The sequence below is a fragment of the Conger conger genome, chromosome 3 (genome assembly GCF_963514075.1).
Source record: "Conger conger chromosome 3, fConCon1.1, whole genome shotgun sequence".
Lineage (NCBI taxonomy): Eukaryota > Metazoa > Chordata > Actinopteri > Anguilliformes > Congridae > Conger > Conger conger.
In genome coordinates, this window is record NC_083762.1 from 44,466,236 (window position 1) to 44,484,103 (window position 17,868).

The 17,868-nt window shown below is 43.1% G+C and overlaps 1 protein-coding gene across 3 annotated transcripts in view; it reads left to right on the plus strand.

Annotated features, from left to right (window-relative positions):
• Window positions 1-398: 398 nt before the first annotated feature.
• The window catches only part of chn1 (chimerin 1), a 79,859-nt gene continuing 62,389 nt past the window's right edge, over window positions 399-17,868 (plus strand). The window contains exons 1-4 of one of the 3 annotated variants that reach the window (XM_061235745.1): window positions 399-531; window positions 845-966; window positions 6,701-6,739; window positions 6,888-6,943. In XM_061235745.1, the coding sequence (XP_061091729.1) occupies window positions 948-966; window positions 6,701-6,739; window positions 6,888-6,943 (114 nt within the window). In that variant the 5' untranslated portion in view covers window positions 399-531; window positions 845-947. Of the gene's footprint in view, window positions 605-844; window positions 967-6,700; window positions 6,740-6,887; window positions 6,944-17,868 lie in introns of all 3 variants that reach the window. The other 2 variants (XM_061235744.1, XM_061235746.1) reach the window with 2 other exon arrangements.

Genomic DNA, 17,868 nt, shown 5'->3' on the forward strand with positions numbered 1-17,868 from the left:
ATGTTCACCCAATATGGACCTCAAATGAAAGTAATAAAAGTATGCACTTTAACCACATAGTCATTGTTCTATTTCAACGGTTTGTTTGAACAGAGTGAACAGAGGGGAAACAATAAAACATGTGTCACTGTCCAAATACTTACGGAATGCATTGTGTGCTGTCCATACCGAATGCACGAATTTTCTTCTACAAGAACATGTAATCGTAGCCAGGGCTACCTTTCTGAGTACCATTTGACCTTGCGGCTGCACATAAGAAGCACATACCTGAGATTGGTTGCGGCTCTGTTTAAACATTTAAGCTTCATTGTGTTTCGTGAGATTTATGCGCGTAGTATGATATTACTTAATCACACCCACAGTGCTTACGTCCACGTTAGCTATCATTCATTCCCCAAAAATAATAGCCTACAACGTTAGTTGTATCCATGGTGACAAGCCCTGGAAAGCCTGCAGTTCCCAGAGGAGAAGGAACTCGAGGTCACGTGGTAGCACAAGATGGCGTCTTCAACGCTGATGGATGCGCTTTGAGTGAGTCTCGCTAGCTACAGCAACTTATTGCATACACTCGTTTGTGCAAACTGGTGGCAGCATCTTGTCGAAGGTGTGTATACATATTTTCAAATGTGCTCCTGAATACAGGAGCAGTAGATAATGACAGTGTTCTGTGTTGCATCTATCATTTTTGGTTTGCTCGCTAGTGTTCCACTGAGTGTTTTATCTTAGCTTGGATAATGCCGGGAATAGCTCATTGTAGGTAGCGGCAGTTTTGCCAGGTTGCTAAATTCATAATATTGTACGAATTGCATCATATATATATTCACCTTCCCGTATTAATTTCAAGTTCCAGGTGTTCCTGAGCAAGGTATATCGAGGGACGACAAGCTGGGGAGTTTGATATCCATGCCTGCGCACCGTCGAAGAGGCTTTGGAATAACGGGAATAAAATGGCTCTAAATGTTTTTGGTAAGTTAAAAGTTTAAGTTTCTTCCTACCATTTTTATTTTCTAGCTAACGGACCAATGTGTAACATTTATTTGTTGGAGGCTATTACATTTTTTGCTACATATTGGCATTTTAATCGCATCTAGGGTGCTGCATTAGCTGTTAGAGTTCGGGTCTCCAAAGAGATGTAGCCTAACGTAATAGAGTCTGGGGCGTGTTGGGGTTTTGGCGTTTAGTACGAGACGCTGCTTGTTGAACATTAGCAGCGATGAGGCACGCTTTTCATGCCATTCTTATTTTCCTTCTTTATACGGCTAACGTTATATGTGAAATCTAAAGAACATTTTTTGGAAAATAAAATAATAAATGATTACGGCTACCCCGGATAGTAAATTGTTTTATGTAGCTATATGGCGTGCTGTTTTGCATCTATCGAATAGTGCGCGTAAAGTATATTAGAATGGGTGGTATTTCAAGGCTGGCGGCTGCTGCATTGCCTGTAATGACAGACGTTTCACGAACAGCTTCGTGGAGGATTAGACGATATTAACTTAAATGTCTTCCTAAACAAAAGGCGCTTTCATCTCTATAGCCACTTGAAATACAATGCAGCATTTGAGAAACAACTCAGGCAGACTGTTAAACTAGTATTTTTGATGGGGGATTTAAATGGGACATTTTAGTGAGTGGAAAACCTGAACAGTCATTCTGTTGTTACTCAAGGACAATCAAACCAAACTATAACAGAATATTGCACCCACCGAGGTGTGATTCACCTGTACAGAATAGGGAAGTTTTTGAGGCTAATTGACGTGTCAGTGCGAGATAGACAAGGCACTCTTGGTCCCATTATCTTTTGAGCTCTCCAGCTTGATTTTGGGAAAGGAGCAGCCATTTTGTGCCAATATTTCAGAGTGATGCTGAATCATAGGAAGGGCTCACAACTGGCTGTGAGTGGGGGTGGGGGCTGGGGGTCAGGATTAGAACAGGAAACTGTTTAATCCAAGTTAAGACAGTGTTCTCTTGCCAAACTGTTCAGGGATGAGGCAGGAAGCGCTGAGGCTGCTGACAATGGTATCAGATATTCACATCCCCTCAGCTCCCTGCCTATCTGAACGCAACGTGTTTGAAATAGTGCCATTTGCTTGACCGTGGGCATAAATACACATTTCTCATCTTGGCTGTTTGAGGGTGCTGGGGGGAGTGGCTGTATCCTTGTCCTGTGTGTTGCTCTGCATGACACTGTATTTAAAGGTCCCTGTAAATAATTCTGCCCTGTTCGGCTCACAGTTACATGATGCGTGAAAGAAACTGGATTTAAAGCTGGACTCCAGTGAAAGGTCATTTCAGGAGTTGAACACTGTAACACTTTGATAAACTACTGCATTTGCAATTTATCAAATAGACCGATAATGTCTTTGTGGGGAACTGAAATTTTGGAGACCCTCAGAGTCCCTCAACCTTTCGTCACTGCTTGTCTTCTTATGCGCATCTGTTCCTTTGCCACTTCCTGATGGCCTTTCTGTAAGTAAAGCAACATGTTGGTGAATGGTAAATGGTTGGAATTTATATAGCACCTTTATCAAAAGCACTGCGCTATTGATGCTTCTCATTCACCCATTCACAAAGTCTCTTACACACCAACGGCTATAGGCTGCCATGCGTGGTACCAATCAGTTTGTCAGGAGCAATTGGGGGTTAGGTGTCTTGCTCTTACCTCCTGAGCTAGTGTCGCCCCATTTTAAGCAATTATCCAAGTTGCACCGCCTCACTCAATAGTCTACATTGATAAAATGACAGTGATTTTTACACAACACTCGCGTATCAAATTTAGTCAAATTATTTAGGACCTTGGACCTATGGCGGTATTTTGAAATGTTAGATTGATGGCTAGATAGACCATTGCGTCTATATAGCGCTTTTCTAGACACTCAAAGTGCTTTAAAGTGATGAAGTGGAAACTCGCCTCAACCACCACCAATGTGTATCACCCACCTGGGTGATGCACGGCTGCCATTTTGCACCAGACTGTCCACCACACACCAGCTGAGGTGGAGAGGGAGAGAACAATGTTTTTGGAAGTTGAATCGGGGGATGTTTATGTGGTAGTTGAATGAGCCAGGTTGGAAATTTGGCGCGGCATTCGGACATCATGGCACCCCCTACTTTTTTAATGACCACAGTGAGTGAGAACCTGGGTTTAGCATCTCATCTGAAAGATTGCGTCTTCTTCAGCGCAGTGTTCCCATCACTGCACTGGGGGTAATTTGACCAGAGGGATGTTCTCCCCCCTACTTGCCCACCAACACCCCTTCCAGCAGCAGCAACAACTTACTTTTTCCAGCAGATCTCCCATCCAGGTACTAGACCTTGCCCATACCCACTTAGCTTCCGCCATTTGGCAGGAGCTGGGTGCATGATGGTATGGCTGCTGGCACGCATTGTTGTACAAGTGGCTGTTCGATTTGGTTTGAAGCAGTGGGAAATTAAAGTTTCCATTAAAATGAGAACAGGTAAATAACATTTGTCTTGCTTAAAACCAAAATAATGAAAAATATTTCATAATAACGCAAAAGTCCATATGAAGAGATGCATTATTTGATTACAGCTTACCAGGATTTTTTGGCTTCAGAAGATTCAATTGAGGTTGCAGTGGTGGTCCCCTCTTGTGCAAATTTTAATTGCCTGGCTGAATTCTACACTTCTCGTCAACTTTGAATGGAGTGGACTTGCGAACTTGAATCAGAATACTGACCGTCAAAGGAAATTTGTGAGCTGGATGACAGAACTTTGAGTGTTTTTACAGCTTCATTGTAATGTTTCTGCACATTGGTAGTTAATCTGTTTTGTCTGTCCTGTCCATCTGCTGAGCCAGTGTGTGCTATTCATTGATAGTTACATTTTATTGAAGGTTTTTGTAAATTCAGACATTTCAACTTTAAATTGACTGGATCATGTAGGCCTAAACCAGACTTGCTATTTTCAGTGCTTAAGAGAGCTCTGTCACCAAATCCTTATTCCTCAAAAATGCCAAGAGCCATTTCTGCCCACAACTCTGGGATAAAAACTGAGATGCCTTGAATGGCACAGAGCAGAATGCAGTGTCCCACCAGGTTTTGCATGGTTCAGGGGGAGATATATCAACAGAGAAGAACCTTGTTATCACATTCCTAATATGTTTTGTACAGTTTTTTTCCCCTCTTGTCTTGGACAGTATTTAAAATCTTTGTGCCGGTGGCCGCGAGTTTGTCAATTTTAGAGAGTTTTGTCCCAAACAGTACTATGCTCGGATAACAACGCTTGGGCACTGAAAGTTATAAATGCACTGAATTTTGCAACATGCTTTAGAATACATCTTTATTTAACATATAGCTCATTGGCAGACAAATAGTCACATTTTGAAAAATAATTTAAGGATTAAAATTATTTTATCATTTTTGATTCCATCTGCAACAAAAGACTAATGACAGAAAGGTACAGTGTATCAGCAAGGAAATGTTTCAAGTGAGTTTTGATTAATTTTCCTTCAAGGCAAAAATAAAATCAAGTAGGCCTAATTGCCTCCGTTAAATCTAAAATGACACCCAGCTGTTTTTCACTGGGAGCAAATTAAGCAACTTAATCTCTGCAGGAAAATGGTGACCTGACTCACGATTTAAAGAGCCTACTTTACTGGAGAATGTGGAATATGTCATTTTTTTATGTGTTTACGTGGGCCATTTCAGATATTTAGAGAAGTTTTAGATGACCTTACAGCTTTACATCGGTTTTGAAGCATTCCGTGTTTGTGGTCTAAAGTGAGAGTACACTTTAGACAACTCCAATGTAGCTTGTGCAGTGATGTTATTGCCTCCAGAGTTATTGCCTGCATGTATGAACGTTTTGTAAGGAGCAGTATAAAGATTCATATCTGTTTATAACCCTATAGCAATCCTATAGAATTAACTCCAGGCACAGTCACACCACTCTCCTTCCCCACCCCTGCCTAGACTTTAAAAATATCATGGGTACCGCACGTCGTAACTTGAGAGAGGGAGTTATTCTCAGGCATATTGGTATCTACATACAAATGGTTATTTTTGGTCCAAACTGCCAATGTGTTAACAGTTCTAACGGGAGAGCTTCAGGTAGTTATCTGCTGTAGCTCTTACTCATGGAAGGTGCTAGCAACACCATGTGAGGGACAGACGGACACGTGAAGCAACAAGAATCCGTGGTCTGCAGCGTGTTCAGAGAGGTCATGTTGAAGTACTGTTGAGTCCTCCTCTCCTGGATCACATTGTTCTTAGAGTGCTTACGCCAACGTATTTCAATAGAGCTTTCCTGTACACAGCCTTGGGGGGGGGCATGGGGTGGAAGCTTGCTCCTCAATTGTACTTTCTTCCTCTTGCCACGTTGTTGGCTCGGCACAGGCATGTGTGTGCTCTTTGTTTTGTTTCTCGGTAGGCACCCTTTTCGTCACATGGCAATTCCAGCTTTATGGATGTGACATTTGGACACAAAGAGGAACAAAATCCCTCTGAAAAATGACTCTTCTTAAAAAAAAAAAAAAAATGCAAATGCGAATGCATATTATCATAGCTCCCACTTGGCTGAGGGGAAATGATCATTTAAAAAAATATTAAGTCAGGAAAAATGTGAAAAATAACTTGTGTTATGGATGTGACTTTAAAGAAACTGAATTTTAAAGTCTAATGCAGTTTTAAGTTTGATATCCATGTAATGTTGGAGGATTTTCTCAATCCATGATTGTATACCGTAGCATGCCGTTTGGAAAGCAGCATTTCTTGTGTCCAGAATTGTGTACAGCAGGCCGTATTCCTTATGATGACAGTGCAACAGGCGTGTTATTTGTTGACATGAATGTGGGAACATTGGTTGAAATCTTTGGATTAAGGAGGTGGTAGGTAGTCTAAGCTTTTACTGTATTCCCTACATGCCCATTACTAACTTGCTTAGGCAAAGTGTTCCGAGGCTGTGTCCCTGCCTGGAAAAAATTCTTTCTGTTTTTGCGTCCCGTCAGTGATGTAATGATGAGTGTATCTGTGAACAATTGCTGGTACGATTACTGCGCTGGTCTGTGTCATTACACGGCTTCAAAATGCAATTCGTGCACGCTCCACCAGGGGGAAGTGAAACACTACGTACCATGAATCACCATGTACCATGGCTTCCCTTAAACTTGAAATCTGAAACTGACTGTTGGCAAATGGCAAACGTTTTTGTAGTAACTTCTGAAAATGGTTGAATGTGAACTATTAGAAGACCATGTCATGTCTCTTATGGTATTTAAGTGGTCATTTCTCAATATAATTTAAAACATAATGAGAACCTTGAGGACTGTCCTAAATCCTACCTGTATTTAAAGAGAAGTAGTGGTATTGTCAAGCTGTCCTCCTATGCTAAATTAGTGTGCTATGAGGACACTCGTGCTTGAATCTGTAGTTGTTTTCTTTCAGGCTTCCATCTATTATACCATCACCATGGGAGCTGTTTCTTCTCTGACCTCGAGGGGGTCTATGCTGATTCAGAAAACTTTTCACAGCAGAGCCTTTTCAGGACAATACACTTCAGTCATTGAACCTGCTTTTCTTGCCAAAAATAATATCTAATTTGCTCTGTGGAATAGCCTGACAGCTTTCCGGGATAGCTAAATGTTTAGTCAGGGTAAATGTATCTGTAAACCACCATACAGTTACAATGCCAGATCTGTTAAATCATAATTAACTTCTGCAAATGTCTTTGTCTTCCTCAGATAATGATGAATACAGACCACCGGTGTGGAAGTCCTACCGTATGTATTTCTTTGCTCTGTTAATTCGCCATTTGAAGATATTTCCATGGCTCCAGCGCCGGTTTGTTGTGCTTCTATCTAACACTGTGTCTGTTTTGTGTGTCTGTATTGTGTGTCTGTATTGTGTGTTTGTATTGTATGTTTGTAGTGTATCAGCTGCAGCAGGAGGCACCCCATCCACGTCGGGTCACCTGTACCTGTGAGGTGAGCCATCCCTGAGAGTAATGGCAACTATTCCATTGACATGCTCACTGGTTGCCTAATGATACCTAGTCACTGTTTTCCAGCATGTTAGCGGACTGTAAATGAAGAGGCTGAGTGGTTCCACTGCCCTCCCATAACATCAGGGTCGACTGTGACCTTTACTCTTTACTTTAATTCTGGGTACTCCTCACTGCTTAGGCCTTCATGGATACTTGCATTTATTTAACACTTTACTCACACTGAAATTGCTTTGTGGTGATGGGGAGGAACCTGCTTCAAACGACCACCAATGTACAGCACCCACAATCTGTGCTTTTGTGCTTGTGTTGTCAAATCAAATGTCCCATAATGTTTTCTGTGAACTCTGGGTGGAAAAAATTCCACACCAAACAAATGAATTGCACCTTCACCAGAATCATACCATGATGTTTCGATCTAACTAGCCCTCTGTGATGTGTTGTGTGGGTATCAGCCATTCCTGTTTCTCTAATGCCAGTAGGTGTACTTCTCCCTGCTTTTTCCCTGCTCAATACTTGGCCTGTGTCCTCCCCAGAAAGAATGGTAGGCTCTCCAGGCACTGGACAACTGGCTAACTTCATTTTGCCTTCAGCAACAAGAAATGCTTTATGCCTTTGCTGCAGTCCTAAAGTACTGCTGACTGATTTGAGTTTCACATCCAGTGCTTGCATTGAGTGCACAACCCGATTTTAGATTCTATGCGCGGGACTTATTTCCAATAATGTGCTCTTTGAGAAAACAAACAAAACTATTACGTAGTTATGGGTTTTGCAGTTCCAAACACTATTTGTGTTTGAAAACAATGCATACATGGATTACATTTCCCACGGTGCCCTTCTTGAGAACCAGCATTGTTTTGGGTGTGGAGTTTGGCAAAATGTACCTGGCAGTCTGTGTGTTTGTCATTTGAGATTATCACTTCAGTTCAGGAAGGTCGTGCTGGCTGGCTTGAAAGGCTTGTGATATCAAATTTAACCTTTTATTTATCCACATCTCACAGTCCATTTCAGCTTGTCAACTGTTATTTGAACTCTTAATCACTGGCAGAGATATTATATTGATGCATATTGTTACAGGCATGCTATGCATATCATAGTAACTTGGTTTGTGGAATCCATTCTTTGGCTTGATTTGGGGAAAATTATTAAATGGAACTTCTGATTTGAAGGGCTTGTGAATAAGACAAGCAAATCTGAGATGCACATGAATTGTGATCAGAATCTGCACATGGAAATAGGGAGGTTAAATAATAAGAAAAAAAGCTGTTGAAAGTACATGCCCTCTGGTGGTAGATTTTAATACAGGTTCTAATAGAGCTTTACAGTGATGACATCTTATTGTAGGCCAACCAGGAAGTTTTTTCCACCATGAGCTCCCTCGGCAGATTTCCAACACTATCTTCATCTACATCTGTTAATATCTCGACTATGAATTTCGAAGCTATTATGTGCTTTAAAAAAGTAAGTTGCTATGTTGAAACTACAATAGTAATGTCCTGTGCGGGTTGACGGAATGCAATTGTTGCAGTAGTTTCAATATGACAAGTTGTTAGCAATTCACTCATAATAGCTTCGAAATCAGGGCTCGTTAAGGATTTTTTCTACTGGACCAATTTGGATAGTAGGTCAGTGTTCTACTTTTACATTTCCACTGACCCAGCTTCCAAAATACATACTACCTCTTTTCACACACCGTGACACACCTCGGGGAAGACAAAAGAGCCAGGCCCAGGGAGACATGAAAATCCCGGTTTGCATCGGCGTTTTCTTGGTTCACAGGACCGGGGAGTAGAGAGAGAGCACAACTTGTAAACAAACAAAAAGCCTTCTTCCTTCACCCTCACAGGATCCAAGTAAAAATAACAAGCTAAAATAATAAAGGCAAAGTAAACCAAACCCCGAATGGTAGCTTTTCAGCTTCGCTTTCAGGATAACTCTGTCACTACGGACAGCCCTCTCTTGTACAGGGACAGTTCTCCCCGGTCTCAGCCGCCTACTGTGGGAAGAAGCACACCTTATGAACTCCAGGACTGATTTGTAATGTAGTGCAGGTAGGTGCCTACTTAACCAGTAGGTGTGGTCCTTGGATTGCCCTGCTTCCTCCCCGCAAGTAAAAAAAGTGACAAAATGCCAATCTATAGCACTGAACAAGCTCATGAACCAGACCGTGCAGTGAAGGGCACCGTTTGTTTATCCTCGCAGAATTACGGAGATTCATATTTAATTGCAGAGAAGTCAGGGTTCTTTTATGCGTCTGTACAAGTACTGTAAATTATTATACTGCATCCTTATACTGTCATTGAAATTCAGACAAAATCTGCATTTTGTGCAAGTGCTGTAAAATAGATTTCTGTCAGCCAATAGACCAGAAATATTTCTGTAGATCAGAAATATTTTATTGTAAAAATGTCCCTTCTGCCAGTGTTATTGATCATACTTAGTGAAACATGGCTAAAAACGAATAACCATGTGCCACTTATTTAAGCTTGGCCTCAGTTCCTACCAGGTGAACAACCCTAGGCAAATCAAAATGTTGACTCATCTTTTGAGCTTCTTCACTGTGTCCTCTTATCTACCCCCTGAAACAAAATCAAGTTTTATTCTGTATGTTGCATTTTCAGAGATTTTCTTGCTAGCAGTTATGAAGTATGATGGAATCGTTATACTCAGTAGTTTTAAGAGTAATATTAATAATCTCCCAAATCCCTTTACTGGTGAATTGAAACATTTTGAATGTTTGATTTCACCTAACATGTCTCTGGGCCTACTTACGCTCTTGTAAGCACATGTTGGATTATTATTTTTTCATCATGTTAATGTGCGGGTAAATCTCAGCCAACAAATGGCCCCAGCCATATGTGGCTTGAATCATCAGAAGGAAGCCATAGTTGAATAGAAATTATAATCTAATTCACACATTAGGTCTGGTCTTCTTTCGTGAAAAAGACCTTGCAGTCACAGGTAAACAAATGATTACTTTTGAATTGGAGCGTCCTACCACCAGTTAGAACAGTGTCTACCGAGTGTGGCCTTGTACTGTTACTTCCTCCATGGCAGAAAAAGTTTCTGACATTTTCCCTTCTGCAAGCCCTTTCCCACTTCACTCATTCCTCGGTTAGGTAAGCTTGTCAGGTTTAATAAGTCTTGACCGTGTGGCACCTTTCAAGGTTAAATCTCTCTACCAGGGGAATTAGCCCCTGAATAAACGAACATCTTCCCCAAAAAAGAGAATGTAGGAAGGCAGATGGGGAAGTGCAAGTCTTCCAAATTGAATATTGCTGAACTGTTGAATGAAACGTAGGATTAGAATGGCTAGAGTCTGAACCTCAATTGCCTTTTCAAAACAATCTGCCCACCACTCATCAATAGATTTTGAGGGCACTGTCAAATGTATTAGAAAGGTGATAAATAGTGCACGCTTTGTCTAATCCTCACCAAATTTGGTTCCCTAGTGCGGTACTTAATTCTGTGGACACAAACCTTGGCAGTAATCGGCCAGTAGGTGGTGCTGTAAGCAAAACTGTTAATACCTATAGCATGAACTGTTTCACCAATCGGGTTGAAAAACATGGCTGCCATCAGCCAATCTGGTATCCACAGCTATTTTGACAATAATTATGATTATCAATATACTTGGTGATTGAATTTATATCTTGACTTGGTACTAGTGTATAATAGTCAGTTGGCCTTTAGTGGGTGGTATAGCAAATATGCAGGTTTATCTGTATCTTTGGCTATGGTTGATGGAAAGTCATATCACATGCATCCAGGGGTGGAACTTTTTTTTTTTTTGGTACTAGCCATCTGGGCTCGTGCAATAAAATGTTTACTTGCCCAGATACATTTACACTTGCCCAAAATATGCAATTTCATTTTAAAGCATGTATAGCAAACATTGGACTTCAAATTCATCTCAATATAAATGCCCATATAAACATCATAAAATTGTTATTTTTGAGTATATTTTCTATAACTGCATATGGAAATTACTTTTTCATTCATGCAATGTAGGCTACAAGTCTACTCAGCCACCCACACTAACCCACCCCTTTTGCTCATCTCCCTTGTACTCAAGTGAATAGTCTTTTGCACACCATGTGCAGGAGCCTATTTTTGTCACAATACAAAACAATTTACAATAAGGTTACATGTAGTTAACATGAAATAACGAAGTACTAGCACTTTGAGCATGTAATTAACCTATCATTAGTTAGTAATTGCATTTAACTACCAACTTATGTATTAGTTACATTAATATTTATACATTGGAAAACCATAGGATAAACATATAATTACAGTACGTAACCCTTAACAAATACATTAACTGGTTTTTATTTTCATTCCGATGTGACTTGGCAATTACTATAGTTGATAACATGAGTTAATGTTAACAAAGCTGCACTGATTAACTTCTCAGTAGTTACCGAAGCAACTAAAATGGCTAATGCCAATTATTGTGAAGTGTTAGCCCCATTTTTATGTGTGTGGCAGACAGCACCATAGGACAAGGTCCCTGCATAGCCTGTCCCTACCTAGCCAGTCATTAAGCTTTCTACAAATGTTATTATTTTTTCACTTTTGCGGAACTCTTTGGTAGTGGTGGTGGCAGAATATGAATGTTATTATGAATACAAACATAATAGATACAAGTCTTTCCTGTTAAAGCACAAGCTACAGAACAGTGTTGAATACAGAATTCAGATTGATTGCCTGACTGGGAAGGCCCTGCCCAAGGGGAAATCTGGTCAGGGAAAGACACTGGTCTTCACTGACGTTTAAGTTGACACCACACAACCACAGCCGCACATGGATTTAGCATGATTTTCGGTTTGTTGTCAGTAACATACTTCTGAATTGCCACTATCTTTTTTTCGTCTAATGCACTCGCCTTGGGCGATCGAGCGGCCTTAATTTCCAGCCCTGCATACTTGGGTAGATCTTTTTCTTTCAGCCGAACAACTTTAAAACATGGCACCTTTGGTATCCGATCACCCAATTTTTTGGTGTGCAAAAGTATTGGAACAGAGAGTATTTAAATAAATGAAAGTAAATAACACTTAATATTTGGTAGTATATCCCTTGCTTGGAATAACTACATCAAGCCTGCAACCAATTGACATCACCAAACTCGGATTTGTGATTCTTTTACTGCAGCCTATTTCAGTTGTTTGTTTCGGGGTGTTTTTCCCATCAATCTCCTCTTCAGGAGGTGTTATCACATGCTCAATTTGGTTAAGGTCTGGTGATTGACTTGGTCTGTCTAGAACTTTACACTTTTTCTCCCTAATTAAGTCCTTTGTAGTGTTGACATTTTGTTTTGGGGCATTGTCTTGCTGCATCCTGGATGCATTTCTTTATAAGTTGGCAGACAGTTTTTGTAGACTACTGAATTCATCATCAATTACATCATCAATTAAGATTAGTGAGCCTACTCCACAAGCAGCCATGCAAGCCCAAGCCATGACCCTTCCTCTGCTGTGCTTCACAGATGAGCCTGTATGTTTTGGATCATTTTACATTTTACATTTTAGTCATTTGGCAGACGCTTTTAATCCAAAGCGACTTACAAGTGCATAGGTTCTACCATAAGTCAGAGCATCACATCCAGAAACTAGCAAAATACACAGGAAATGCTGTTCTAAACATAGTTGTCATCAGAAGTGCATTTTTTTTTTTTTTGGGGGGGGGGGTTAGACAAGGATAGGGATATCAGAAAGGAGGGGCAGGGGAAATCAGGAGGGAGGACTAAGGTAGAGTTTGAAAAGGTGGGTTTTGAGTCTGCGTCAAAATAGGGGGAGGGATTCTGCTGTTCTGACAGTGGTAGGCAAGTCATTCCACCACTGAGTAACCAGAACGGAAAACAGGCGTGAACGTGCAGCTCGACCGCCAGGTGCACGTAGAGAGGGAACCGTAAGGCGACCAGAGCTGGCAGACCGGAGTGGTCTAGCTGGGGAGTAGGGAGTGATCAGGGATTGTATGTAAGGTGGGGCAGTCCCCTTAGCAGCCTGAAATGCCAACACTAGGGCCTTGAAACGGATGCGTGCGGCAATAGGAAGCCAGTGGAGGCCAATGAGAAGCGGAGTGACATGAGCCGACCTGGGCTGACTGGTGATCAGGCGGGCTGCAGCATTCTGGACCAGCTGGAGGGGCTTGATGGCACATGCTGGGAGACCGGCTAGGAGGGAGTTGCAGTAATCCAGGCGGGAAATGACGAGCGCCTGGACTAGGAGCTGGGTGGCTTTCTCAGTCAGGAGATGACGGATACGGCGTATATTATACAGAAAGAACCTGCAGGTTCTGGCAGTGGAGGATACTTGTGGAGCCAGGGTGAGGCAGTTATCAAGAGTCACCCCAAGATTCTTTGCCGTACGGGAGGAGGAAACTACAAAGTCCTCAACAGTCAATGAGAGGTCGATTGACGGAGAGGATTTAGCAGGGATGTAGAGAAGCTCAGTTTTGGCAAGGTTGAGCTTCAGGTGATGGGAAGTCATCCACGCAGAGATATCAGCCAAGCAGGCAGAGATCCGTGTGGTGATTTGGGTGTCGGGGGGGGGGAAGGAAATGAAGAGTTGGGTGTCATCAGCGTAGGAATGATAAGAAAAGCCGTGGGAAGAGATAACAGAACCAAGAGACATGTTGCATAGCGAGAAGAGGAGAGGCCCAAGAACCGAGCCCTGCGGGACTCCAGTTCGTAGGGGGTGAGGGTCGGAGACTGCGCCCCTCCAAGTCACCTGGTAGGAGCGACCAGAGAGGTAGGAGGAAAACCAAGCGAGTGCAGAACCTGTGACACCCATCCCAGACAGCGATGAGAGCAGAATCTCATGGTTGACTGTATCGAAGGCGGCTGACAGGTCAAGGAAGATGAGGACAGAGGAGAGGGATTTTGCTTTAGCAGAGTGGAGTGCCTCAGTGACCGCGAGCAGGGCGGTTTCAGTGGAGTGGCCACTCTTGATGCCAGACTGGTTGGGGTCATGGAGATTGTTCTGGAGATGATAAGTGGACAGTTGGGAGCAGACCGCCCGTTCCAGAGTTTTAGCGAGAAAGGGAAGAAGAGAGACAGGCAGGTAGTTGTTCAGGGCAGAGGGGTCAAGAGTAGGTTTTTTGAGCAGGGGAGTGACTAGGGCGTGGTGCTGGAAGAGAGGGAGGTGTTGATTAGAGAGGAGAGAAAAGGGAGAATGTCATCAGATATAGATTGTAGGAGGGGAGAGGGGAAGGGGTCAAGAGGACAGGTGGTTGGGCGGTGGGAAGTAAGGAGTTTCAGTGTGTCGGCGTCAGAGAGGGGAGAAAAGGAGGTTAGGGAGTTGGGGAGGGTAGGAGGGTCCGCAGGGGTGGAGGGTTGGGAGAAGGAATTGCGAATAGCATCGACCTTCTTTTCAAAGAAGGAGACAAAGTCATCAGGTGTGAGTGATGAGGGGGGTGGGGGGGGGAGGGGGGCCCAGAAGTTGAAAACAGTTTGCGGGGATTAGAGGCGGCCGCGTTGATTTTCAAGTGAAAGAAGGAAGATTTAGCTAGAGAGACAGAGGAATGGAAAGATGATAAGAGGGCATGGAAGGAAGCCATATCACTGGGGAGACAGGACCTTTTCCATTTTCTCTCCGCCGCCCGCAGTTCGGTTCGGACAGCTCGTAGAGCATCAGAAAGCCAAGGACTGGGGGGGGGAGGCTTGAGCTAGTTTGGTGGTGAGGGGACACAGAGAATCAAAGGAAGATGAGAGGGAGGACATGAGAGTTGTAGCCGCATCATCGGGAGACAGTCGAGAGAAAGACTCCGCAGATGGTAGGGAGGAGAGGATTGTAGATGAGAGGGTGGAGGAAGACAGGTGGCGTAGGTTCCGTCGACAGGTGACAGTGGATGGTGGGAGAGATGGATGGGTGTTAGAGGAGAGTGGAAGAGAGAAAGAGATGAAGGAGTGGTCAGATATATGGAGTGGTGTTACAGAGTTGTGCAGCTCCTTGTGAAGATGAGGTCAAGAAGGTTGCCTGCTTTGTGGGTGGGAGGGGAAAGAGTGAGGGTAAGGTCAAAAGAAGAGAGGAGGGAGAGAAAGGTAGACTGGGTGGACTATGAGTTGAGGTTGAAGTCACCCAGGAGGATCAGGGGGGTGTCATTGACAGGTGAGGAGCTGAGGAGGATGTCCATCTCATCCAGAAAGTTCCCCAGAGGACCCGAGGGGCGATAAACAACAATAATAAACAGTTTGCACAGCAGAGTAACAGAAACCGCATGGAATTCAAAAGAGGAGAAGGAGAGGGATGAGGAGAAGACACTAGATCTCCATGAGGATGAGATTAGGAGACCTGTGCCACCTCCTCTGCCAGAGGATCTGGGTGTGTGGGGAAAAAGAGAAGGCAGAGGAAAGGGCAGCCGGGGTGGCCGTGTTCTCTGGTGAGAGCCACGTTTCAGTTAAAGCAAGAAAGTCAAGGTTGAGGTGGGAGGCATAGGCAGATATGAAGTCTGCTTTCTGGACGGCGGACTGGCAGTTCCAGAGGCCACCAGCCACACAGAGATCAATACCAGGGGATCTGGGAGGAAAGATGAGGTTAGAGATATTCTGCCCATGTTGGCGGGAGGCGAACCTCCTACCTGACTGGGACCTGGGGAGAGGAGAGAGGACAGGGATGGGAAGGAAACACATGGAGGGAACTAGGGAGGACAAGGGGAATACTACACAGTGGAATGAGGGCAGGCAGCAAAAACAAAATCAAACATCAGGCTCTCGGACAGCCTCGATGGACACCCGTAGATAGACACCCTCGACTTTGTACACCTGCGACTTCGTACGCCGAGGCAAGTAGCCGAGGCTGCCGCTGGTGCGCTACACAACTGCTTAAGGTGTGCCAGTAATAATAGCCTGAGCAGGGTGCAAAGTATTGGCTCCTCCTACAACAAAAGCTGTGGCCTGCCAGCCAGTAAAACAATAGCCTAACTTAATAGCCTAGCTTACCTGAGAGAAACAAACACCTAACCCAGTTTCACTGATTCTAAATAAACACCACTTGTAATAGCTAACAAACAAACAAGTACACAACAGAACACTATAATGACAACTAAACTGAATTTAGAATCAGCAAGCAAACAAATAATACTTAACTAATCCAGGAGAAAATGCAACCAACCCACTGCAGAACAATAATGCACACTCGTGAGCAGATCCTTCTTTCTCCGATCTTGGTCTCATCAGTCCATACAACTTTGTTCTCCCCTTCCAATTCTTACTGCTGTGGTATAGTGGTATAGCCTCTATGTTGTTGCTCTTCTTCAAAGAGTTGATTGAGAGACCTTCAGTCCTGCCCTGTGGAGATTATTTGTAATTTCACTGACTGATGTTTTGGGGTTTTTCTACACAGCTTCATGTTTCTGTCAAACTGCTGTTGTTTACCTTTGTTGACCTGTTCGAGGTCTGTTGCTCAGTACGCCAGTGATTTCTTTCTTTTTCAGGACATTCCAAGTCATTGTACAAGTTATCCCCATTGCTTGTGCCATTGCTCTGATTGATTTCCCCGCTTTTCTAAGCTTCTTGCTTTTCTACCAAAAACAGCTCTCAGGGCTTCATGTTGGTTTGTCTTTTCCAACACAAATGCAGTCTTCACAGGCAAAACCCAAGGCTGAAACCAAAAGTAGAAATTCAGGACTTTTTATTGTTTACTGATACAAAAGTTGTTTAACAAATCTAAATAAGAATACCAGAAAATGAAAGCTGAAATTTGGACCTGTCAACTAAAGTACATATTCCTCAAACTCAGTTCTCTTCAGTAAAGCAAAAGCAAAGCAATTGGCCTTGCTCTGCCAATACATTTGTATGTAGTAAATCTTTCTTGGCTATACACAGCTTAGCCAGTAGGGCGCCTCTCGTTCTGAGTAAAGAAAATTCAGGAAAACAGGCTAAAGTGACAGAAACTCTACCCTCTGGTGTATCTCTGATATTCATGCTTAAAAGACAAACTGAAATAAGAATGAACTTTTTCCTCAATTTAGTCAATTCTTCATAACCATATTGTAAAACCCCACAGCTAACCCAATGACGGAATTTAGCGGGGGCCGAAGGGGGTTTTGCGTGCTTGTCCTTCTGGCGTTGCTGGGAGAACATTAGTTGGGTTAATTATTATCCTCCGTACAAGAACAGAGCACAATTATGTTTAAGAATATACTGGGTCCGTTGCCATGGGTCGGATATGGATTGACCTGCCCCATATCCCGCTTATAGCTGGCCAGAAACGGATCAGTACAATTCTTAATATTCTCCGTTCTCAAACGGGGCCGTATTGTACGCTTAGTGGTTACTATAGTTTTACTCGTTTATCTGACTCCATTTAAAATATAATTTAGCAATTTGGGTTTGCAACTTACGCGGACCTCGGGAGTGATTACATTCGACTTGTACCTGCGCCACCATTACTCAATAGATGCTCCCGGGATTAGCATTACTGCTGAAATCTCAGTTCGGTGGAGAACTCAGAGGCTGAGGGTCCAGTCAACACAATACTTGCAAACCTGCCCTGATAGTTGCGAGCCCAGGTCGGCGTAGCATTAACTGGGCTCCTTCGAGCTAATTTGGCAGGAACCGGCGCCGTAACGCCCAAGGGTTCCCTTCGCACCAAATCACAAGAGCCATGCGTCCCCCGACCCTTAAGGGACAGAAATTGCTGGCCGCACAGCTTAGAACTACCACAGGTGTACCGCCCCGCCGATCGTCGGTCTTTGGCCACCATTTCCCCCTGAGTATTTCAGTTGTAATTTAGGCTGAAAAGGTACAAGATGAATTAGAGTCATGGAGATCACGCAAGTTACAAGCAAAATAGTTTATTCGCAGACAGGTAGGTTATTAGCTTTAGAATATCACAATCAAGTATAAAATATACAAATTAAGAATAGAGAGAGAGTAAATAATCATACCTAGCCTGCTTGGACTAC